We start from the raw sequence: 25983 nt of genomic DNA, 5'->3' as shown, positions 1-25983 counted from the left end.
TAATATTTTATTTTGCTCTTTATTTATGTATTAGTTTAATATACTTTTATCTTAAATAATTATATAATAAGAAAAGTTTTTAATTTTTTTTCATAATTAAAGATTAGGTATATAGAATAATATTTATACTATAGAATAAACTGTGAGGATGCATTAAGAATTAAGATTTCAATTGATTATACAACTATTTCTTTTGTAAAATATCCTTTAACTGGAATAAGACCTGATACACTTTACTCAGAAAGGTGGTAGGTATTCCCCCAGGATGTGCTTGCATCTTTATTTGAATAATCCAGACGGACAGGTTGTGGGAAACACAAAATAAAATGAAAACCTGTTTGTAGAACTATATTCCATAAAGTGGGCTACAATTGAAATCATCTTTCAACTCATTTAATAGGTTTCTTAATTAAGTTGAAACCTCTTTCCTATGAGTGTACATTTAGTGTATTTTATTTCGGATTGGACATACGAAAATAGACGCCATCCAAACTTTTGAAGAAATTTTTTTTAGTTGTTTTTCATCCTTGGTTTCCATCCATCCGCAATTGCTCTTTAGTAATTGTTCTAAAAGTTCGTTCAGATATTGGCAAAATAACAAAAATTATGTGATAATTTGTATAAATCATGGAAGAAACTTATTAAGCCTATATAACAAATTGTTTTAATTATTTTAATAGTAGATCTTGGTGATGTTTAAGCCCGTATTTTAAAGTTATTGTACGAAAGGTACTTTGACTTTGCAAAGTAAATGATACGGGGAAAAATTAAATTAATAGTAACCCTATTTGACATACACGTTTACGAACACTTTCAATTAAGAGCTATATTAGTAATCTCCCTTTCAAAAACATAACGAGCGGATACAACATTTTCCTAACACTGCTTTGTATCCTTTGTTATAAATCACCAAAATAATAGAATAGATTCTATTCTATTCTATTCTATTCTTTCTAGTGGCTTCTGTGGAAGGGAATAATAGAATAGATAATCTAAGCTATAAGAAATGACAAGATAGTAATGCCAACCTCACGGGAGTTTGAAATGCAAATGTCAGAGGCAAAATAACTCTAGTCTGAACGCCGAACGCAGTGTTTGTCACTAAGCCAGGTTTACCGCGGGTCGCGGCAGTTTGACGCGGTTTCTATTTGCGCCAACGCCGTATCCACAAACATTGAAACAACCACGAAACAGTAACTCTGCGACCACCGGTTTGCGAGCCCGTCTCTCGTATCTACTGGTTCACTCCGCTCCCAACATAATGCCAGCTGACGGTCAGTACATGTGCCAGTAATTTTAAATCGTTTCACAAGAATTAGAAGTTGTTATCAGAATGAACGTGCTTAATTATAATAATATATTGTGGGTATTGCCGACGCCTCTGGTTCTATTTTCGTCGGTTCCAGTGTGGATTTGTTTTGTGAATAATTATAAACTGTTATACGTAATTGTACGGAAATTATAAGAATTAAATTCAAAGTGACGAAGTTATAGCTTCTTACCAAATTCATATAAGTAATACAGATATTTCTGGCTGGATTTGACTTAAACTGGCTAGTAGCCCATGTTATTGACAATAAGAGCCCGCCCACTGAGCTAGAGGTCCGGGTTCTAAGCCCGGTAGGAGTAATGGATGTTAATATGTATGTATATTATCGTTATACATATTATATCGTTGTCTTCCGCCCCATAGTACAGACTATGTCTTGGCTTTTTTGTGGATTATTATCACCTTAGTATGGAACTGATAATGTTTTGTAGCTAGATATTTTTAAAATATTATTTAATATCCTGACAAGTGCGTACAACAATCACATAACATCAACATTTTGTTGACATATCGAATTGACATAATGACAAACAACAACATAAATTAGGCGCGAAATATTCAAATGCATTGATACAACACCAATCGATAGATTTTTTTTGTGGACTAGTATAGCTTAGCATGGATTTGGAAATTTTGTAGATAGATATTTTAAATATCTTATTATCCTGATAAGTGGGTACAGTAATCACATATAATCAGCATTTTGTTAACATAGCGAACTGACATCATGACAATTAAAGTACAACACAAATTAGGCGCGAAATTTTAAAATGCTAATGATGCTTAGTTGTAGCACTTTTTTTTTTCTTCTTCTTTTGGCAATAGCGTTTACTTTATACCAACGACGGTTGTAGCACTTATCGATAGAATTTTTTTGGGATTTATTATCACAATAGGATGTCGCTGAAACTGTTATGTAGCTGGATATTTTAAATCTTATTATCCTCTTCGTGGCCACAGTGATCTTAGGAATTCAAACAAAATTACAGATTTGGTTTGACTTGATTTAATGCATCATGCCATATATTTGAGTTATTTAATAATAATCTCTATGCATCGGTTTATTAATAACGCTTTAAAAATATTTAATTTGTTATTGCATACCAATTTTTATATACTTCTATTGTTTTATTTTTCCATTCTGTTGTAACAAATAAACATAACCATAGGTAGGTATGTCGAATTTACACTATTTTGAGTAGGTACTACAGTTGGGTATTTAATTTGTTTAATGAGGATAACTTAACATTGTAATTACAATGTATTTATTATAACACTTATTAATAACTGATAACCTTTATTTATCTGTAATGTACCTAACTATATACACTGAACTAAATTATCAACTACGAATATAATAACATAATATTTCATTAACTTATAACATATTAGAGAGAAAAAACATAAGGTAGTATTGTTTGCGGATGACACTTCACTGATTTTCAAAGTGAAAAGAAACCAAGCTATGTATGACGAAGTGAACGATATTTTATCTGACATCGTGTACTAGTTTAGCGCTAGTAACCTATTGTTAAATAGCAAGAAAACTAAATTCATTAAATTTACCGTACCAAATGTCAAAAATATAAATGCAAATGTTTTGTTAAACGGAGAGGTGATAGAACCGGTGGAATCTGCTATATTTCTTGGCATAACTCTAGATTCCAAATTACAATGGGGCCCCCATATTGAAGGATTGGCGAACAGACTTAGTTCTGCAGCATACGCGGTTAAAAAAATTAGACAATTAACTGACATAGATACGGCGCGACTAGTATACTTTAGTTATTTCCATAGTATTATGTCCTATGGTATATTGCTATGGGGCAACGCTGCTGATATTAATACAATATTTGTGCTGCAGAAGAGGGCTATTCGCGCTATTTATAACCTAAGTCCTAGAGAATCATTGAGAGCAAAATTCAAAGAAATTAACATCTTGACTGTTGCTTCTCAATATATTCTTGATAATGTAATGTATGTTCATAGGCACATAAGTGAATTTGCCAGAAACTGTCATAACCATAATGTTAACACCAGGAACAGACATAAACTGATGATGCCTACTACTCGGCTTAGTCGAGTTAGTAAGTCTTTTGTGGGGCGATGTATATGCTTTTACAACAAGATCCCAGATTATGTTCAAAACAAAGGTGTTACGTTATTCAAAAGAAATACTAAGGCCAACGAGACAAGATAAAGAATGTAAACAAACGGACCGTTACTGAGTTATATTCTCATAAATAGTTTGCGTGAGAGACACTTCCAAAGTGGTAAAATGCAATCAATAGAGCACGGCAATACTGCAAGCCGGCCCATATTCTAGCGCTCTACAAAGCGCAGGTCCGGCCACACATGGAGTATTGCTGTCATCTCTGGTCTGGCGCACCCCAGTATCAGCTCGATCCATTTGTCCACGTGCAACGCAGAGCAGCTCGAATTGTCAAGGACCCTGTGCTCTGTGAACAGCTGGATCACTTGGCGTTGCGTAGAGACGTCGCTTCATTGTGGGTCTTCTACCGCATTTATCACGGGGAGTGTTCCGAAGAGCTGTTCAACCTGATTCCTGCCGCGGAATTCCACCTTCGCACGACACGCCACAAATTAGGATATCATCCCCACCATCTGGATGAGTGGCGGTCCTCCACAGTGCGGTTTTCAAGGAGCTTTCTTCCACGTACTACAAAGCTGTGGAATGAGCTTCCTTCTGCGGTGTTTCCGGGACGATACGACATGGGTACCTTCAAAAAAAGCGCGTACACCTTCCTTAAAGGCCGGCAACGCTATTGTGATTCCTCTGGTGTTGCAAGAGAATGTGGGATTATCTGTAATGTACCTTTGTGGGCGGCGGTGATCACTTAACACCAGGTGACCCGTACGCTCGTTGGTCCTCCTATTCCATAAAAAAAAGAGATTTTACCCCAGGAGGGTACCGGAGTCGAAGAGTCCCTCCCCGACCATTCTCGCTCGGGCTGCCCGTCGTATTCTAGGGAGGGCACAGAACCGCGCACTTTCCTTGTGTAAAAAAAGCGCGTACACCTTAATTAACGGCCGGAAACGCTCCTGTGATTCCTCTAGTGTTGCAAGAGAATGTGGGCGGCGGTGATCACTTAACACCAGGTGACCCGTACGCTCGTTTGTCCTCCTGTTCCATAAAAAAAAATAGATAAGTAAAATTTACAAATTCTATCAAACAATAATAGTTCAAAATTATCATAACTAACTGTAAATAATAATAATTATTATGTTTATAATTACGTCTATACAAAGATAATTGAGGCGCTTAAATCAATATGCCAAAGTTGGACAGTCTAAAGTCGAAGCAAACACTTTAAACACCTATTTAAATGTGTTTTAATAATAATGTGATTAGTGATTACTATTTATACAAGCGCGTCCGTCAGTCGCGGCGCAATAATAATTTACAATATTTTGCAAGTAATTACAGGAAACCCGTCGCTTTTACGAAAATATTAACGAGACATGGGTACCTCCAAAAAATGCGCGTACACCTTCCTTAAAGGCCGGCAACGCTCCTGTGATTCCTCTGGTGTTGCAAGAGATTGTGGGCGGTGGTGATCACTTAACAACAGGTGACCCGTACGCTCGATTGTCCTCCTATTCCATAAAAAAAAACGAAAAATCGTCTATTCTGTTATAGTAAAACTAGATATAGACTTTAACTAAATTGAATAAACAATTTGTTGGTTTTTTAAAGTGATAAGCCTCACTTCTGGAATTGGTTACACAAATTATATTTGAAAACAAAATTTATGAACGATGCGGGTCTCGAACCCGCGACCTCTCGCGTTCCGCGCGAGCGCTCTTCCACTGAGCCAACCGTTCGAGTGACGTAAATCTTGGTATGTCTTTGTTTAACTCTCAGGATATGGCTTCATCTACAGGATCTACTTTACCGTTGAATACCCGCTGAACCCCAAAATTTACACATATAAAGCCACAACCTAAAAGGTTAACAAAGGCATATCAAGATTTATGAACTTTACTTCACTCGAACGGTTAGCTCAGTGGAAGAGCGCTCGCACGGAACGCGAGAGGTGTTTTTCAAATTTTATTTGTATAGCAAATGAAACTATGGTTTGCGAAAAACATTCTTTGAAAGTATTGGGTGCTTCGGTGGTCATTTAAATCTTTTAACTTTAGTTACCTCGTGAATTACCTATTACAACTTCGTAGTGTAATTTACAACAAGTGGTTGCATACTATAATAAAAGAGTTTATACGTAGGTCACACTGAAAGTTTAGCGTAACTTAAAAAAAAAAAACATTTTATAACCAAAATATTATGTTTATTGCTTTTCTAAATACTCTCCTTTATATTTTAAACATTTTTTCAGGCGATCGAACCATTTTTTAAAACAGAGAACGCGGCTTTTTGGTCGTCTTTCGAAAAGTTTTTTTTAACCCACTGGGTAAACAAATGGTAGAATACCACTCGGCATTAACACTCTTTTGATTTTCAAGTGGAATTGTGCAGATGAGACCCGTAGCTCAGAAAAAAAATGCAATCATTTTAGGCAGTTGAAGGCCGCCCCCGAAAATCAAATTCACGAAATTCGTCATGTAAAGAAACCCGACCTTTCTCAAATTCCGCAATCCATCGACTCGCAGTGCTCAAGCAAGGTGCTTCAAGCGGCACAGTCTTGCGGAGAGAGAGAACTTTTAAAATCATAAAAAATTATCGCTCTTTACATCTTTTTGACTTAATTCTATTTTCGTTGCGTACTAAGATCTTTGATATGTGATAAAAAACAATTGACAAATGATTTCCAGCCAATTTTTTTTTTTTACTAAGACGGTTGCAACGTTTCAAAAAATGTAACATTCGAAATTCAAATAGTTCCGATCAGCTAGAAGTGCAAAACTTTTACCCCCTTATTCATAATTGTCCGCTAACTTAAAACAGCCGCTAAGGAGTGTTTTTTCTCATTCTAACTTAGGTTAATAGAAGGAGACAGAGTGAGAATTAGCAATGCTTTAAGTTAGCAGACTTTTATGAATAAGGGGGTCAGTGTGCCCCATGTTATCGCAGTCAGACTTATAATCATTTAATACCCGACCCTCCAACATCGTAACTTTTTGGATACAGCTAATATAAAATTTATTTTCGAAAAAACCTATTAAAAGATACTTAGAAGCCATCTTCTTATAATAAACAGTTAAAGCAGAAAGCTTAACTATGACAAACACTTCCTTATGAATTGACATCGCATCTTTATTTTATGAAAATAAGGGACGAGACGAGCGTGACGTTCAGCTGATGGCAATTGATACGCCCTGCCCATTACAATGCAGTGCCGCTCAGGATTCTTGATAAACCCCGGAAGTTCTGAGCGGCACTACAACAGCGCTCGTCACCTTGAGGCTTAAGATGTTGTCTCATTTGCCCAGTAGTTTCAAAAAATAGGCGCCGTTGTGGTACCCATAATCTAGCCGGCGTCCTGTGCAAAGGAGCCTCCCACTGATCTACGAACAAAATAACTTCGATCGATCTTTGTTGATGATAGCTTGTGACTTAATTTTTTTTTTATTAAAAAGATGCTAACCTATTAAATTTTACCTACATAACAGAAAACAATAACCTTAGATTAAGGATTGGTCTCCCCTGCGCAGTGGCAGCCTTAGGGGTCTCTCGCCCGGGGCCTCGCGCAAGAACCAAATCAAAAAAAAAATTAACTATATTTTTTTTAATTACTTATTAACGTCATAACATAACGGTAAATTAAAATAAAGCTAATTAGTTAACTAACAATTCATATAAAACATAATTGTAAAATTCATTTTGAAGTACTTGAATATCGCGCCTGTAAATACTTGACAATCGGTTTTCTCAATCGCATAGCGCTCAGGTCAGCTAGGGAGTCGGTCTCTTAATGTTCTGCTCCACTATCCCTCGGGGAATCTCCGTGTTTCATTTCGTACGTCAACTCTTGTCAACCGGAATTATTTTGCTTGCAGTATGGATTATAAAATCGTTAGTATAACGGTATACTTACATATCTCAATTTTATTAAATACTAGCTGACCTACTAGTATTGCCGATATTAAAATCGCGATACAAAAGTAACTGTTGATCGTAGATGGGTGAAAATTTGAAGTTGTATGTATTATTAATGCCACATTATAAAAAAATAAAAACAAAAAATTTCGTCCAAAAATTAAAAAAAAAATTAAGGGTGAACAACCCTTATTACTTAGGGGTATGAAAAATAGATGTTGGACGGATTCTCAGACCTACTCAATATGCTCACAAAATTTCATGAGAATCGGTCAAGCCGTTTCGGAGGAGTACGGGAACGAACATTGTGACACGAGAATTTTATATATAAGATTACGTTCTTATAGTATTGAAGTGCGTAAGTAGTGCGCTGGAGAAGTGATAATTACAGTAATTGAAGTTCGAGTAGCTGAAATGTTAAAAAAAAACTCAGTGATACTAAAAACATATTTCTGAGTGTTTAAGCGAAACAAAATAACATTTACGAAATGAGTTCGCGTGATCGTCATTCCGGTAGAGAGTCAGGTAGTTCAAAAAGGAAACAAGCTATCAAAAGAAAGCAGGTAAAAGAAAATCTATGTGGATCTTCATATAAAAAGTGTTGATCAAGAAACCTCTACAAAACATTTATTGACTGAAAGTGAACCTAATCCTGATCCAGCTGAAAATATTCCTTCCACATCACCATGGGTGCCGCCGACGTCATTAAGTTAAAACAGCGAGGATGCTGATAAATTAAGTACATCATCATTAGGTCACCGATGCCGCCGTCAACGCTATCCAGTCAAGAACACGAATCTGAGCCCGAGTCTCTGTCTACACCCCTAACTGCTGCAATGGAAAATCTGCATTCTGAAAATAACAGCGAGAGAAATTTTCAAAATTATCTATTTTAATGTCATTGTCAACAATGTGCGTGCAAGCTACCATCCTAGGTTTGAGGCTCTTAAACATCACGAGAGCATATTTGGTTTCATGTATAGTATAAAAAGATTTAATTAAGTTAGTGATAGGTAGCTTTTGAAGCAATGGAGCAACTTGCAAATATCTGAGAATAGGAGAATAATGTGATATTGACGAACATGAATTATACGAAGAGCTAAATATATTCATCCGTGTTTATAAAGGAAAGGACGACATTACCTCGGTGCTGAAATACAGTATAGTTTAGAAATCATTGTATTAGTTGGATACAATTACTAATTATTACATTAATCATGGTTGTCATGTTCACGAAGCATCCTTATAATCAAACAATGAATCCAATTTCTAAAGGTGCATTCAATATTCGATAATTTATATGTATACAGTATATTCTTTAATACTTAATATGATTTTAAATCTTACAGCACATTACATCTCTTATTAGCTAGGTAATAAAGTACAGATCATTGGCCAACAGTGATTTCATATTATATATGCAAAACACTAAAAAATAATCATAAACTCGAGATAAAAAATAATATTGCAAAGCGAGAAAGGAAAAAATGATATTATAATTTATATTATTTAAACAAGCCCAAATTATTGCGAAGCAGAAGTGGCAGACGGATGGCACATAGTTCGAGGGATAGATGGCCGGCGGTGCAGAGAAGTCCTCGAATAGAGACCACGTACCGGAAGACGCAGTGTCGGTAGACGGACCGACGATCTCGTCAAGATCGCGAGAATACGTTGGATGAGGGCAGCGCGGGAACGATCGGAGTGGAGATCTTTGGGGGAGGCTTTTGTCTAGCAGTGGACGTCTTATATTGGATGCAGCACATTACAAACCCACTTGTTATGTATATTACAACCATTGTAAGATACTGCATTTCGTCGGTTTACTGCAAGAACTCATTAACTGACTAAAACAGAATTTGTTTTCCCTATATCATCTTTAATATGATTTTGTTAAAAAAATGTAAAATACTATTATATTGCTGAATATTTTTATTATTAAAATCGAGTTTTTTAAATATTAACAAGCCATAATTTAAAAAAGATCTAAAGTTAATGAATTCTTGTCATTGGGCCTTTGTTCGAAGTTTGAATTAAGTATTTCTTAAAATAGAAGCCTATTTTGTGAAATACTTAATTCAATTATGTGGAAAAGGAAGCAGAGTGGACTTTCGGGGCTCTGGGGAAGGAAAAGGAGGTAGACCTACAGGACTGTGGTGGAGATAAAGGGAGTGGACCTCCGAGACAATCACTGACCAATCGAAACGCGACAACATAGCTGCTACTTGACGTCGATTATTCGCATGGAGATAAATCTACAAATCATCCGAGCTCTCTTCAAACCGAGATGATGATGAGATGGAACTGTTCACAGAGTACTGGGCCAATTCAAGCAGCCCTGTGTTGCATGGGTTGCCAAATGCTTCGAGCTGATACTGGGGTGCGCCAGACCAGAGATGACAGCAATACTTTAAATGTGGCCGGACCTGTGCTTTGAAGAGCTCTAGAATGTGGGCCGGGCTGAAGTATTGCCGTGCTCTATTGATGCCCAGCTTCTTCGAATCCAATTTGGCTTTGCCTTCCAGATGACTGCAGAATTGGCATTCGTTCGAGATTTCGAGACCTAGTATTCCGATACTGGGCGAGACTTTAAGGGAACTTATGACAAACAGAAGAAACAGGATTAACAAACAGTGTAGGAGATGGCACACAGCCTTGGGGCACCCAGGCGTTCACGGGCATCGGGTTTGAGCTATTGCTCAAACAGCATACAGATTATTGTCGATGTGTATTACCATCGACTTTGATCTGTATGTTGGAGGTCCACTAACATAAATTCTAGGAAAGCCCAAATGATCGAAGTTTTGAGAGATGCACCTTTGCCATACACGATCAAAGACCTTCGCTATATCCAGCCTAACTGCCAGACCTTCTCCCTTCCAACTGATAGCCGCCGTCTATAGTTCGGCGTTTTTTTCTACTTTTCTGATTGATATAGCTTATCTTACAACCTAACTAGGGGCGGCTGAAATATTTTAAGCCTAAGGTATTAAGAATGGTGTTAAAACATATACAAAATATTTTTCTATGAAGGCCTCCTCTCCTTTTATACATTTCCTACCTTTTCCATAAATTGCTTTTAGCCCAGTTAAAAAATATTCGCCGTCTTTGCCTTGAAAATGCTCGTCAACTGCCATCTTCATCTCTTCATCACTCGGAAATCATCACCTTCGGAGGTCTTTCCTTACATTAGAAAAGAGAAAATAAATACTGGGGGCTAGGTGGGTGGTTAATTTCTTAAACCCTGTTTAATCTAGGGCACGCATTGCAACTCGCGCTGAGTTAAATGAGGCATCATGACAGGACACCACTTCACGCATTTTTGTCAGCAATGCGGCATAAAAATCCCCATTTATCGTAGTTTTTCTAGGAATGTAATCGACAAGCAAAATCCCTTCACAATACCAAATAACAGTGGCCATGAGCTTGGAGACCAATTTTTCGACTTAGAACATACGTGGCGGTTTTTCCATTCCATCCGGATCGTATTGTCGGATAAAAATATTATCAGAATTATCGCCACAGATGTCAAAAACTCCTTCGAAGTTGTACTCGACGCTACTTATCCAGTGGCGTTTGCATTATTGGCATCTAGCGCGCGCACATCTTCTGCATGTGCAAATGATTATACAAAATTCCGCCGATTCGTTCCATATAACTTCAGCTTTCTGCCACAACTTAGTTAAGTTAATAAATTAAAGTTGTTTAATATGCCTTATTATAACATTATTGTTTATATTAAGTAATTAAGCGCAGTTGATGAGTTTTAACCAAGTTTCGTTCTAAAGTGATTTTCATATGTCATATTAAAAAAAATCATTAAATATCATGAATTATTTTTTGTATAACTTTAGCATTTAATTTATTTGTGTAAGTTTAGCATTTCTCCTAAAACATGAGAAATGCTAAACCCTACAACCAGACCTACTTTCGCATCACGCACTTTTCACGAAGGACAAATGTGCTCGCAAAGACCTACCGCCTGGAGCCACGCAATGGGTAGGGCCGCCTCTGCCCCTGCGCTACAACTAGATACCGCGCTACCTAAGAACAATAGCTTTTTTATTGCGGCAACTATTAGATGTTTGTGTGTGGCATCTTGACACTCAATGGCATCTTTAAAAAATTTATAACACATGCTTCGTGTTATTATACATTTAAATTAATTAAACGTTTGACAGAACAAGACATTGTGACACGTCAACGTCACACATGGTTCGCCACGAGACTGGCTCGAGGGTCGTCTACTGGCGTAATATTACTTGCCAGTAAAGCCAGCACTTTACGAGTATGCCTGCGCTATCTAGTTGGAGCGCAGCGGAGACCAATCATTATTCTAAGACTTTTAAAAATAAGATTGACATTTGACTCGGGTGAATATTCCAAGAATTTGACTTATTTCACCCATTTCAAAATAATTTAAAATTAATTAATGGGTAGATTGAAACATAATTATTTTATATTTAATCATTTTGATTTAATAACTAAGAAGTGCTAACCCTGACTGCTCTGCCGGCACTTACGTAGTGATCGCCGGCCGGCAATCTTCCTCTACCCGCACCGCACCGCTTTGTGTCGCGCCTATTTATCGCGAAGTTTTTCTAATAGATTCCTTATTTTGCGCATGGTATCTTATGAAAATATTAAAACATATAAATTTACTATTCAAGCTGACATTTTAAGCTATTACGTAATTGGAGGATTGTAATATGGGCGCTAGGCACCACAAAAATAATGCTAACTAGCGATTAAATATATCTATTAATATCTGTTGACACTAATTGATACAATAAAAACAATTTGAATTAATTTCCTCATCAAAAAAATGTATTAAAATTCAGAGATCATCAGAAAATCATACAGAAAATCATCAGAGAGCTGAAAACTTATAAAGACTTTTATTTTCTCTGTTGTTTGACCTGATCTTTAATTGAAAATATTGTTAGATGAATTAAAAACGATCGATTTCAAACTTCACCAATTTATACACTTTAACGTAATGCCTTTAAGGGTCATGGGTAATTTTGACAGAATATAGATTAGTATTTTCCCTTTATCAACCTTTAAAAATCTTAAATGCCTACACCCTACACTATGCCCACTTCAATTCTTGCAAACTCCAACTTAATTATATGTTATTTATGAGGGTAGTTTTATAAAGCCCCTTTGCGATACCCGTCAGTACACTTTTTTGTTGCTCTCTCTGTTTTACGTTAGTGTTCAATTCCTGTCGAGCTAAAAGAATACTGCTTTACGAATGACTTCAAGTACTCTATCATGGCGACCGCGTTAGAAATGATGTATCAAGGACTTTTAGCGCAAATTTTCAGTGTGGCTTTTCTTTAACATTACCAACACTGTGCAAACTACTGTTTAATATTGCCTGGGCTATTTAGACTCATTTAAAATATTGGCAGCATTTTTTAATTAGACCGCTCTTTATTATTATTTTTTACTAGTTGACCCGACAGACGTTGTTCTGTATATAATAAATAAAATAATATTGTTTATTAATTTGTCAATAATATATCATAACATCAAGAATTATTTCGTAAAATATGCTCCCTGTTGTTGTAATTCAAATTCAGATTCAAATTCAAATATTTTTATGCAAAATAGGATTTATAACCACTTATTGAACGTCAAAATCTACCACCCATTCAAAAGAGACTGCCTCAGACCTGAGAAGAATGGGCGCAAGAAACTCAGCGGGCTTTTTTTCTATTATATAAAATATGGATTACAATGTAATATCGTACAATAAACATTAATAATTAAAGAGCCTGAGGCTTTAATCCCAGTCCGTGGTGTCATTAAGAAAATCGTTTATGCTATAATAACATTTCCCACACAAACGTTTTTTAACAATTCTTTTAAATTTCGTAACACATTTGTTTTGTACATTTTCTGGGATCATATTGTAGAAGCATATACATCGCCCAACAAAAGACTTACTAACTCGACCCAACCGAGTAGTAGGCATAACAAGTTTATGTTTGTTCCTCGTGTTAACATTATGAATGTCACAGTTTCTAGAAAATTCCTCAATGTGCTATATGTGATATAAACATACAAAACATTATCAAAAATGTATTGAGAAGCAACAGTCAAAATGTTTATTTCTTTAAATATTTATTCACCTTTTAAATCTTCCCTGGACTTCCACAAATAATTCAAGACTAAAATAAGCCAAATCGGTCCAGCCGTTCTCGAGTTTTAGCGAGACTAACGATTAGCAGTTCATTTTTATATATATAGATTAACAGACTTCAAAAAGGAGGAGATTATCAATTCGATCGGTATTTTTTTTATGTATGTACACCGATAACTCTGAGATTTATGATCCGATTTACGTAATTCTTTAGTTCGATGTAGAATAGATACCATTTGGTCCAATAATTCTACATAGTTTGGCCCAGTAGTTAAAACTTAAAACTGATCCAATAGGTAAATGATATCATTTTATTTATATTAAATATAAAGTTGTATTAAATTAAATTTTTCGTTATTTGATTCTTTTCCGTTTTTTTAAACGTAGTTTTTTTTTATTGTTTTATAATAGTTCTACTCCTTAGCTTTAAACGAATGGTGAGGTGTTTAATAACAACCGCACAATATTAAATAAAATTATACTTATATTATATACTTCGCACATTATAATGTACACAGTAACAATTTATGCTGACCCCTCACTTGGGCGTTGCCTGTATCGTGTGAGAAATAATAAAGTCGTTGACCCGCATCGCTTGGCTAGTGTCTCAGCCATGCCCGCGTCGAACGTATATCTAACGCTATAGATATATACGTTTGAGCACTTTTTGCCTAAAGTGTTGGGAAAACCTCGCCTTAACAGAAAATCATAACATACACGGCATTTCATAGCATTAATAGAGCACGGCAATACTTCAGGCCGAGCCTCATTCTAGCGCTCTACAAAGCGCAGGTCCGGCCACACATGGAGTATTGCTGTCATCTTTGGTCTGGCGCACCCCAGTATCAGCTCAATCCATTTGACCGCGTGCAACGCAGAGCAGCTTGAATTATCGGGGACCCAGTGCTCTGTGAACGGCTGGATCTCTTGGCGTTGCGTAGAGACGTCGCTTCATTGTATGTCTTCTACCGCATTTATCACGGGGAGTGTTCCGAAGAGCTGTTTAACCTGATTCCACCTTCGCACGCGGAATTCCACCTTCGCACGACACCCCACAAGTTAGGATATCATCCTCACCATCTGGATATGTGGCGGTCCTCCACAGTGCGGTTTTCAAGGAGCTTTCTTCCTCGTACTACAAAGCTGTGGAATGAGCTTCCTTGTGCGATGTTTCCGGGACGATACGACATGGGTACCTTCAAAAAAAGCGCGTACACCTTCCTTAAAGGCCGACAACGCTCTTTTGATTCCTCTGGTGTTGCAAGAGAATGTGGGCGGCGGTGATCATCGGCTCGTTTGTCCTGCTATTCCATAAAAAAAAACATACAAGCGGCTAGTGGTAACACGCTGATTATCAGAACTTAACAAATAAGGAAATAATCGTATGCGTGAGAGTAGCTAATAATAATATTATGACTATAATAACAATATAAGACCGGTTTTGGCACCAGAAGTACGTCTTTGCATAATATAAAATCATTAATTTGAATACGTAGTGAATAATAATTATCAGTGTGAACTGGTTGACCGTCACCCGTTCTAGCTGTGCGACACAACAGCCAAGGTGAGAAACACACCCACATTGTTAAAGCAGGTTGCTACGAGTTATTTTAATTAATTTAGAATTTTCGTCGTACATTCAGTAATGAAATAAGATAATGTAATTGGTTGAGACACTTCCCGGTGTGTTGAAGGAACGGTATGCTTCTTTTTGTTTGCAATAGGAGAGTCGAAAGTCTAACTGCCAATACATGTTAAAAATTCGTGTTCTTGCGTAATTAATATGTAAGTGTTGAGGGTTGTGAGGTCACAGAATGGCTCAAGTGGAGTAATAGCACTAGAAAATTAGACATACATACCTAATATGTGTGCGACTGCTGTATAGTTTTTATTATTTATGAAATAACTAAATAAAGATTTTATTTATATTACCTCTTATGCAAACCTATAACCACCGACTTAAACCCTATCAATATGTAGCATATACAAATAATAGTATTTTATTTATTAGGTTTGCATAATAATACACCTCGTATTTATTTAAATCTTTAATGAGTTATTTTATACTTTTTAGTTTTTGAAGTCGGCTTTTTTAAATGTAGTTTTTATTATTCTGGGATCCTGTTGTACAAGCATTTAATGACTTAAACGAGCCGAATGAATAGTAGTAGGTATAAGAAGCTTACCTATGTTTGTTCCTGGAATAAGTATTACAGGTGGAAAAAAAATACTTTTCGCGGTAGAACGCTGGGGACCTAGACTCAACAATTCTATGAATAGAGTTTGTATTGCTTCCAAAGTAAAAAAAAATATCATGTAAAAATTGTCTAAACTGCGTGAAAATTGTATCCACGGCCAGGCCTAGCGAATGCAGCGGGTGTCGAAGGGTTTCTTAATACAGGTATATGCTGCAGAGCTAAATTTATTCTCGAGGGAAGTGAGGTGAGATGAATATAGGTTACCGATTCGGGGCTGTCTCACTGAGATTTTATATTCAGTATGTAGATACTACTATACTATTGTAGAATAGACATCAGCTGTTATTGCATCTGAAACCTGTAAATGACACTATGTAACGACTAAACCATCGCTTTTCCATAGATAGATGTTTGGCTTTAGCCCCATTTTCTTGATTAACACGAAAATTACACCTTTTATATAAAATTTTTTTTTAGAAATAAAACTTATGAATATTTTACATAATAAGTAGATAATCTTGTTCAGAATTGGTTGAATAGCGATTTATTTACCAGCAGCGTAGACGTATAATCAGCAAAAACATAATACAATGCATTTGATAAATAATTATAGAATTACCGAGAAATAAGGAATTTGAAGGGTCTAAGAATCGAACCCTGATTAACTCCCACGGTAAACATATCAGAAAACCGTTTTCCAACCACCTCTATCTCTTGTAACTTACACTTTAATTTGGAAAATTTCATATCCAATACTATGTTCCCTATTTAAATAGTTAATATTATTAATAATGGTGAATTTTTCTGATCAATGTTCGTGTGTATTGTTGTGATAAGTCAATTCATGATTGTATTGTATTTACTAACACTATTTTGTAAGCTTGCAAATTCTACTAACAAATATGGATGTAATCTCATGAATGGATGAATCCGAAATAAATGACTATTAATATTATTATTGTGTGTCAGGTTCGGAACGCGGTGGCAGCAGGCGCGGAGTTTCAGGCTGGCTATGTCGCTGGTGGCGCGCCCTGCTGGCTGAGGTCATCTCGACGGCTCTGCTAGTCCTGCTCGGCATTGCTTCCATACTGCCGAAGGATGTCCCGCTCACCAACGTAGCGCTCGCGTTCGGTTTCGTCGTCCTCATCAACATCGAGGCGTTCGGACCGGTTTCGGGCGCGCACATGAACCCAGCCGTCACGCTCGCTGCAACCCTCTACGGCAGACTTGAGCCACTCGCAGCTGTTGGCTATTTAATAGCTCAGATAATCGGCGCCACGTTAGGGTTTGGTGCGCTGATGGGGTTAGCGCCCGAAGTATTCAAAACTGAAACAGTTGTGGGAGGCACGGCACCGGTGTTAGTCGGCGAGAGCGCAGCAATGGCGGTGGAGGCCGTACTCACCGGCTGTCTGGCGTTGTTATGCTGCAGCATCTGGGCAGCCGAGGATGCTGGCAAGAAAGACCCCACTGTCTCGATTAAATTCGCCTTCACTATCGCTGGACTCATCTATGCCGGGGTAATTAATACTGATTCTTACTCGCACGGGTTCTTTGATATGTATCTATATAATACATAAATATAAAACACACAAAGAGTTTCGTATCGCTGTGTTTGGCTTCCAAACTAAGATACTAATTTATTACAACATTAGAAATAAGGGATTGCTTGTAACTAATTCTAGTAGGCTTCATAAGATACATAATAGCTTTAAAGGTAAATGGCTGGGACTTTATTATGGAAGTGTATACACTTCTATAATAAAGTCCCAGACACTGTTCGATAAATAAATGTAAATATTTTATTAAAAAATGGCTCTGTCGTAAATCCTACTACTCCACAGCTGAATATCTAAGTGATCGGACAGCCTGGGACTAGATTATGATTGTTTTATAGCGATAGAAATGACTGTACAACATTATATATTTTTATTGAAAAGAGCGCAAAAAAAAAGAATGCTGGGAGAGTTTCTTGCGCCGCTTCTTCTCTCTCAGAGCGCCATTTGTTTCCGAAGCGGTAGTAGTATCTAGTGTATTAGAAATGACATCAAAAAGAATTCTAAAGGAATCAATTTTGAGAAAATAAATGCCTTGTAAGAAAGATCGTCGGTCGCACGAGGTCCTACTCCTATAGACTAGTCTGTTCAATAAAGTACATATTTTATTATATAAGCTTTGCGCACTTCTTCTCTATGTAAACTGTCACTATGCCAAATCTCACACTCATTCATGTATCGGGGAAATTGCAGTATTTCACCTCGTCTGTGATATCTAGATCCACTGTTAGCTGTGTATTTGAAAAAGTCGTGGTATTCAAACTCTGGAATATATTACCTACTAAAACCTGCATAAATATATATACATATTGTATCACCATATAAATATATAATATAAATAGTCAATTCATGAGTTAAGTGAGGTGTGGCATGTAGAATATTACGTACTTTGCAAATTCAATTGAAATCGAATTTTCGACTAATGGTTAATTTTATTTGGTTCCAAGTTGATGCGGGCCTAATAGGTTTTTAAGTGCCTTCTACTTAGTAGTAATTAAAACTTACAACTAACGTAATATGGATAAATTAAGCACCTAATTCCCTTCAATGTCACTTCCATTGCTCTCTGCAAATAAAGGTTCCTTTATTTATCTATTCATCAGTCTGTCTAACACGAATACCTACTTAGTGTTTGATTTGGAGTCTTATAAAATACGCCTTATGTAGTCCGAATATATACACCGTCTCAATATCTATTCTCAAGTAAGTAGTCTGTTATACCCAGACTGTTAAAGGACATTGACAACAATACACTTGATTATGAATTACGTATGGAGTTCTTCTGGGTCCCTTAGTCTTACAACTCCACTGCAGAGCATCTAAACAAAGAGACTGAACGGCACTAGATTATCATTATCTTATAGAAATGGCTTTAATTTTTTTAATGTTTTTCTGCGAGGTCGAATCAGAAATGAGGACATCCGTTGGAGAACCAAACTTACCGACAAAGCTCAGATGGTTGCGAAACTGAAGTGGCAGCGGGCAGGGCACATAGCTCGACGTACAGACGGCCGTTGGGGCGTAAAGCCTTCGAATATAGAATGTTGGTAGGCCCCCCACAAGAATAAGGACCGACGATCTGGTCAAGATCGCTGGAATAGGTTGGATGAGGGTAGCGCAGGACTAATCACGGCGATCTTTGGCGGAGGCCTTTGTCCAGCATTGGACGTCTTACGGCTCGAATGATAAATGATGATAGAAAAGGCAAAAAAAGAAACAACGACGAAATAGCAATATAAGAATAAGAGAGTAAAATAGCGCAACAATTAATGTTGGGAGTTTCTTGGCCATTTCTTCTGCTATTTGGGTGCTATTTAGTATGCTATGGTAGTGCTTTAAGGCGTTAAGGACATGACATGTGTTAATACATGCCATGCGAAAGCAAGTGGCCAAGGCGTACAAGTCAAATTTAAAAGTTATAATAATTATTTATTAATAATAATATAAAATAATAATTATTTATAATAATAACCGAAGGTTTGCGTTTAAACTAAATATTCCGAGGTCAATTTATTATTTTTTATATTATTTAAAAAATAAAAAGAACAACAACTATCGGACGTATTATATATATAAACACTATAATATTTATTTTTTTTTGAACTGCTTGTTATATTAATTTAGAGAAAAACGGTTACAACTAGACTGAATTTTCGGTATTCAATTTCAATTCTTGGGATCAATGCCTTTTTTGATTTTTGCAATTACGTTCCAGGGTGCACTGACTGGTGCAAGTTTGAATCCAGTTCGAAGTTTGGCTCCAGCACTGCTGCAGAGATTTGTTTCCAATCACTGGGTATGTTGTGTTTATATTATGTACTTATAACTAATATGAAAATTAATGTTTGTTTGTCCGTACTTCATGCTCTGCCACACCGTTTTCCGATTCCACATATTGTCATAAGTGAAAAGTGAAAAGCACTAAAATTTCGAGGTATTCCGCGTAATGCGGATAGTGCAAGTTATAGAAGTTGTAAATTTTTTATTCACAATACCATAACTGTTCCCTAAACACCAAAATAACAATAAATAAAACCTACGAAATGCTTTGATATTTTAGTGTTTTTAGTGTAGATTTCTACTGAATAGGAAATTAATTTGATATTTTTTTAATAGAATTTCTAATCACTTATTGAAGTATGCCTCAGACCTGAGAATAAATGTTTGTCTATCAGACTATTTGTTCCGACTAAGTTCCAAGCCGACTGACAGACTTGTAACACATGGACGATAGAATTAAAACCTATGTGGTTATAATGTGGATCATGCGACATTCGGAACAATCTTTCAGGTGATCTTTCTGGCCACTTTATACAAATTACAGTAATTATATAAATATAATATAATAAAGATAAGGTACTATTTACAGAGAGTGAATTTCATTAAATATAACTAAATGCTTTGAAAGAGATTACACAACATACAAGTGGAGAGGTAGTCCAACCAACAATAGTATACCTCCACTGAAAATTTCGCACCCTGATAGATAACCGAGAATACGATTAACATACACACATAATATACCAACACGCACACACACAGGGACACACATACATACACATTCTTTTAAGTAATGTTTTATTGCTTTAGAATGAGCTACGAGTAACTGTTGTACACTTGTGTAATGTTTTACAAATTCTTGTTTGATTCCTGATTTAGGGATGAGGTCCTGGTGATTTTTAATTAAGGGTCAACCTTCTTTAATTAAGGGACACCAGCTCCTCACAAATACCAGCTGTTATAAAATTGTAACACATATGTATCTACTGTACTACATTAAGATCTTTTGTGAGAAGAAAATAAACAGATATATTACAATTAATTAACGCCGTATAACGTTTCAACTCATTAAGGAGATTCACTCGGTTCAACTGGCATTTTGTTGATAAGTTAACTTGTAACGTTCGACCTTAAATCACCTTAAATATTAATAATAATATTGACACACTTTTATACAAATTATCTTATCCCAGATTAAGGCATAGCCTGTAGTCTGCACTCTGGGTACAAGACAATGATATATTTAATACAATATACTTACTCCGCTCAAGCGTCTAGCGCCTCGGACAAAGAAATCTCGCGTCACATGACGTCTTCGCTCGGATTAAATTACAACTTATATCTCTTCAAGTGTTTGGGTTCTGTTACATACATAAATACATAATATTCGGACAACCGAGCCTTGTTCGGATTTTTAATAATGTACAAAACTTGAACAAAAAAAACTAATACGACATCTGCATTCGAAACGGGGTCTTTTCATTTCCGGATCACCCGTCTGAGCTATTATAGTCTCGTGGAGGATATTATGGTGGCGAAATTTACATTTGTATTCTAATGTTATTGTAGCTGTTTCTCATTAAAACACGGATAAGACTAAATTATTTTTAATTGAAACCTATCCTAAAGATTTTTCGCCCCCGAAATAATATACAGGGGGTATACTAAATTTTATGAAAATCGTTGGAGCTGTTTCCGAGATTCAGATTATATATATACAAAAATTGCTCGTTTATAGATATAAGATAAACATCCATGACTCGGAAACAAATATTCATATTCATGGTATAAATGTTCGCACCTACCGGGATTCGAAGCCGCGACCTCGAGCTCAGTAGGCAGGGTCAATAACCACTGGGCTATATGGGTCGTAATTAATTTAATACATGTTCCAGGTGTACTGGGTCGGACCGTTGGGCGGGTCTGCCGTGGCCACGCTGCTGCACCGCTACGTGCTGCGCCCGTCAGTCCCCGCGCCCGCCCCTGTCTCCACTCCTGAACAGCTGCCGCTGCACCTCAAGGCTGACCACTAAACGACCTTAAGCATTCTTCAGGTTCCTCTCCACTACTGGAGGCAGGCAACTCGACGAGCTTTGTCCAGCTTGTGCCAAGAGACTGGGTTTTATATCAACCTGGTGTCAATGCTCGAATTATAAAATACAGACTGACCTATTTTCTTCCACAAAAATTTCTAAAAGCTGTATCTAATTAGTATTAAGCTAACATTATAAACTCAAGACGTAGGAATGCGTGAAGAAATTGTATTGATGGATGGGTACGATGGACGATGCTGGTTTTGAACCCGCGCCTCCTGGAATACGCCCTAGCGCTCTTACCGCCTAAGCCAACCGTCGCATCCGTGTTACATGATCCGTAAATCTTGGTATGTTGGTTCAACTCTCTGGGCGACACCTATACGACCTTCTATACACGTCTTAATAACGTGCTCAACCCCAACAGTTGTTTTCTAGAAAATTGACTTGAGATGTCGCTCCTGAAAATCTAAGCAATTTGGTTTATTTTAAGTGATCTTGTTCAATCATTACTTGGACAGTTGGCTTAGTTGGTAAGAGCACTGGGGCGTATCCCGAGACATGCTCGAGTGCCACGTCGTCTTCAAATTTTGGTAACATATGTATATTTAATCCCAGAAGTAAGGGAGAACACTTAAAAAAATTGATATGTTAAAATAGGTTTTATTAAAATAAATATACAAAGAATAACGGTGAATATCTTCCTTCTATCTTACTCGGCCTTCGTGTACACCATAGACGCAGACCATACTAGCGTAGAGACAACCTGACAGTTCGATAAAGCGTGCCCAATTTTATTTGTCAGTGTGTCCATTAGCTAGTTGTTTAATATTCAAAATATTAGAAAGCCGTGGCTGACTGTTTACAACTTGTCAATCAAAATACGATACAGTAAGAATAGATTCGCTTACCTTTTCATCTAGCTGTAGCTCCGTTACAGATGTCCATCTCTCTCGCACGCTCTGTTAATCTAAAGTCTAAACGGTAGTATTTTATAAGCCTATGGTCTCTCACTCTCTCACACTCCTTTTCTTTTGTTGGTTACATTTCCTTCAGTTGCAATTTGTTTAATGCTCATCAAAATAATTTATTGACCCTACGAACAAGTACCAATTAAAATATATTAACGTCACATAAAATTAATATAAGAGAACACTCATCAGTCATCAAGTTATACTTACGTTAGTATTTATGATTTTATTATAATCAAAATGAATAGGTAAATGCTCAGCAAATAGGTACCTACCTATTGTTATTTGATATTTATAACTTTGTGTCCCATACAGTGCCATTGATAAATCTTAAGTACCTTTAAAGATAATAAAACATAACTGCAGTTTACTCTTGATTTTTTATTTTCCTACCAATGATTCATTTTTTTACCTGCCTTCGTCATGTTATGTTAATATTGAGAAAAAAATATTTATTTGACTATATTGTCATATTCTAATCAAATTCATAAAGGGGATGAACAAGTACCTAACATTTGTTTGGAATACGAACTATTACCTATATTTAGTATTTAAAAAAAACAAGCTTTCTGCCTATTTTTGTCTCAAAAGAATAGGTAACTAATTTAAAAGTATTGACATAAAAATATTGGAAGCGTCAATTTATATAAAAATTCGGTCTTTAATTAAAATTAAGAAGAAGAAAATTAAATTTAAGAATAGGTGGTAATAAGGGCAAAAAGTTGCGTTACTACAATACTTCATGAAACACAATTTGATGAGCATTTATCTATTTTGAAAGGTAAATTGGCGGTAAAACAGGTTCATTTCTGTTAAGCGTTCAAACATAATCCATCACACGATTTTCTTTTGTTATTCAAAACTTTAACTGTAAAAGTATCGAGATGATTGCATTATATCACCTTTAATCGTCTATGTGTTTAAGATCCACTATTGTTTAAGTATTTGAAACAGTCGTAGTAATCAAACTCTGGAATTAGAAAATATTTACCTAGTTACATATACTTAAATATTGCATCACTATTGTCACTATGTAAATGAAGTAGCTAATATAGTCAATTCATGTGTTAAGTGAGGTGTGGCAGCTACAATATTACCTACGTGCTTTGCAACTTCATTTGAAATCGATTATTGGCTATTGTTTCATTTTACTCGATGCGGGCTTAAAGGTTTTTTAGTACCTACTACAAAGTAGTAATTATAGCTTACGACTAACGTAATATGGATTGGTAAATTAAATATTTCAATGTCACTTGCATTGCTTCCCGCAAATTTAGATAATTTATATGTATAGATCTTGCTGTTACACAACCGATAAAAACAGGCCATGAATATTAGTTGAGTGTGCGTGACAAGCTACGTCTTACACTCGCATTTGTATGACACGTTGTGTTAGTGTGCGTGAATTGCTCAAAATAGAGCTAACTTCTAAAGCCTTACGGCCTTACAAATAAACTTGGTATAAAGTTATAACTGATGATAAGCAAAGAAAATGGAAAATGTTTACATTATCGCTGACAACACTGTCAATACAATGATAATTCTGAAGTTTTCCGAATGACAAGCTTCCTTGCAAATAAACGCGGGAAACGTTATACGTCCGAACAAACCATTCGTAAGCAAAATGTTTATATGTAATCATTTTACATATTCTTGGTTTCTTGGTTCTTCTAATATATGGAGACTTTTAAAGTTCCTAAGTACGTCGCATATAGTTTGTATACATCTAATGATATTTTGCACCTATTGTCGGATAATAGAAGAAGCCTCAATTGAATTACAGCAATTCATTGTTGTGCATGTTTAAAGAACACCTGTGCTAACTCTGAACTTATTGACAAGTTACTGGTAAACAGGTAAGGAACATTTCTGAGAATATGACGCGCTTTAAATAACATACTGTTAATAAGGTTTAATATAAGGTCTATGCTTATTATCTCCCAATTAATTAATCTCACATGCTGTTTATTCTTGATTTAGCATTTGGTGAGATTGTTGTTTTCTGATTCAGGGTTGCCATCGATGTTTTTTCAACCAAACTCAGATAACCAATTTGTAGCCTATAATATAAAATATAGGTACCTTTAATATATTCTATGTATATCATCTACTTATTTCGTGTATTCCGAATTATATGTAAGTCGCTTAATTAATAGTTATTGTATCATTATGTAAATAATTTTAACGGCCTTACAAATAAACTTGGTATAAAGTTATAACTAAGCATAAACAAAGAATATGCAAAATGTTTACAATATCGTTGACAACACTGTCAATACAAAGATAATTCTGAAGTTTTCCGAATGACAAGCAGCCTTGCAAATAAACGCGGGAAACGTTATACGTCCGAATAAACCAATCGTAAGCAAAATGTCTATTTGTAAATATTTTACATTTTCTCGGTTTATGAATAGTTATAACTTTATGCCAATTTTATTTGTAAGGCCGTAAGAGTGTATACTGTATGTATCAAACGTCAATGTTATGACTTTCCATACATCTCTAGATTATAATGACGTATGTAATAACCAGGGTGTTCAGATTATTTTAAATACATTATTTCAATATAAATTGTCATTGTTTATTTTATCATTCCATCCAACGTAATAAGCACATCATAATATTATCTATACCTACATGTTATAATAAAATCGTATCTATAAAACTGTACATTGAATATTTTTTTTTTTAAATTTACTTTCTATTTGTTCTACAAACACTACCGAAGACTTTATAGTTTTTGTTTGATTTTCCGTTTGTTCTGTACGTCCGGACAAAAAACAAAAACTACTGAATAGATTTAATTCAAATTTTGCATGTATATTGTATAATATACATATTGCATAATATAAATGTTGTATAAGTAAATAAAACTTGTGTCAATCTATAGCACCGGTCACTTATAATTAGTAAACAAGTACTCTAAGCTTGGTCGTCTACTTCTACATGACATTGGCAAACTTGTGGTATACCTTCCACAGAAGCCACAATAGGAAGATAAGAATAGAATAGAACAAGAGGGTGGGACAAAATATACATACACACATACATAAAATCACGCCTCTTTCCCGTAGGGGTAGGCAGAGACCACTTCTTTCCACTTGCTACGATCCTTTCATACTTGTTTCGCTTCGTCCACTTTCATTCTTCCTTTCATACATGCTCTCCGGTTTAGGGTACTCTTGACCTGGCCTTTGTCAATACGTCCCTGATTTGATCTTGAAACGTTCGCCTAGGTCTACCCCTTCCAACACTTTCATTCGCACAAAATATACATATACATATAATAACGCTAGATGCTAGTGTTTTGCCACTATATATATAGCGCCCATGCTCACGACGTCGCTGGCAACAGCTACTAATTACTAATAATGAGTTAACTATCAATACACAATGTAATTATGGGATCCGGTATGAAGGAGAGCGTTGGCCCCCTCCCGCACCCGCC

At 36.0% G+C, this 25983-nt stretch overlaps 1 protein-coding gene across 1 annotated transcript; it reads left to right on the top strand.

Annotated features, from left to right (window-relative positions):
- Positions 1-1070: 1070 nt before the first annotated feature.
- LOC126974990 (lens fiber major intrinsic protein-like) lies at positions 1071-25106 on the top strand. Its single transcript, XM_050822773.1, has 4 exons — positions 1071-1274; positions 16668-17215; positions 19467-19547; positions 21427-25106. The coding sequence occupies exons 1-4, from the start codon at positions 1262-1264 to the stop codon at positions 21562-21564; spliced, it is 780 nt and encodes a 259-aa protein (XP_050678730.1). The 5' UTR covers positions 1071-1261; the 3' UTR covers positions 21565-25106.
- The last annotated feature ends 877 nt before the right edge of the window (positions 25107-25983 follow it).

The sequence above is a fragment of the Leptidea sinapis genome, chromosome 34 (genome assembly GCF_905404315.1).
Source record: "Leptidea sinapis chromosome 34, ilLepSina1.1, whole genome shotgun sequence".
In the NCBI taxonomy this organism is placed as follows: Eukaryota; Metazoa; Arthropoda; class Insecta; order Lepidoptera; family Pieridae; genus Leptidea; species Leptidea sinapis.
This window is presented reverse-complemented; position numbering and strand designations above follow the sequence as displayed.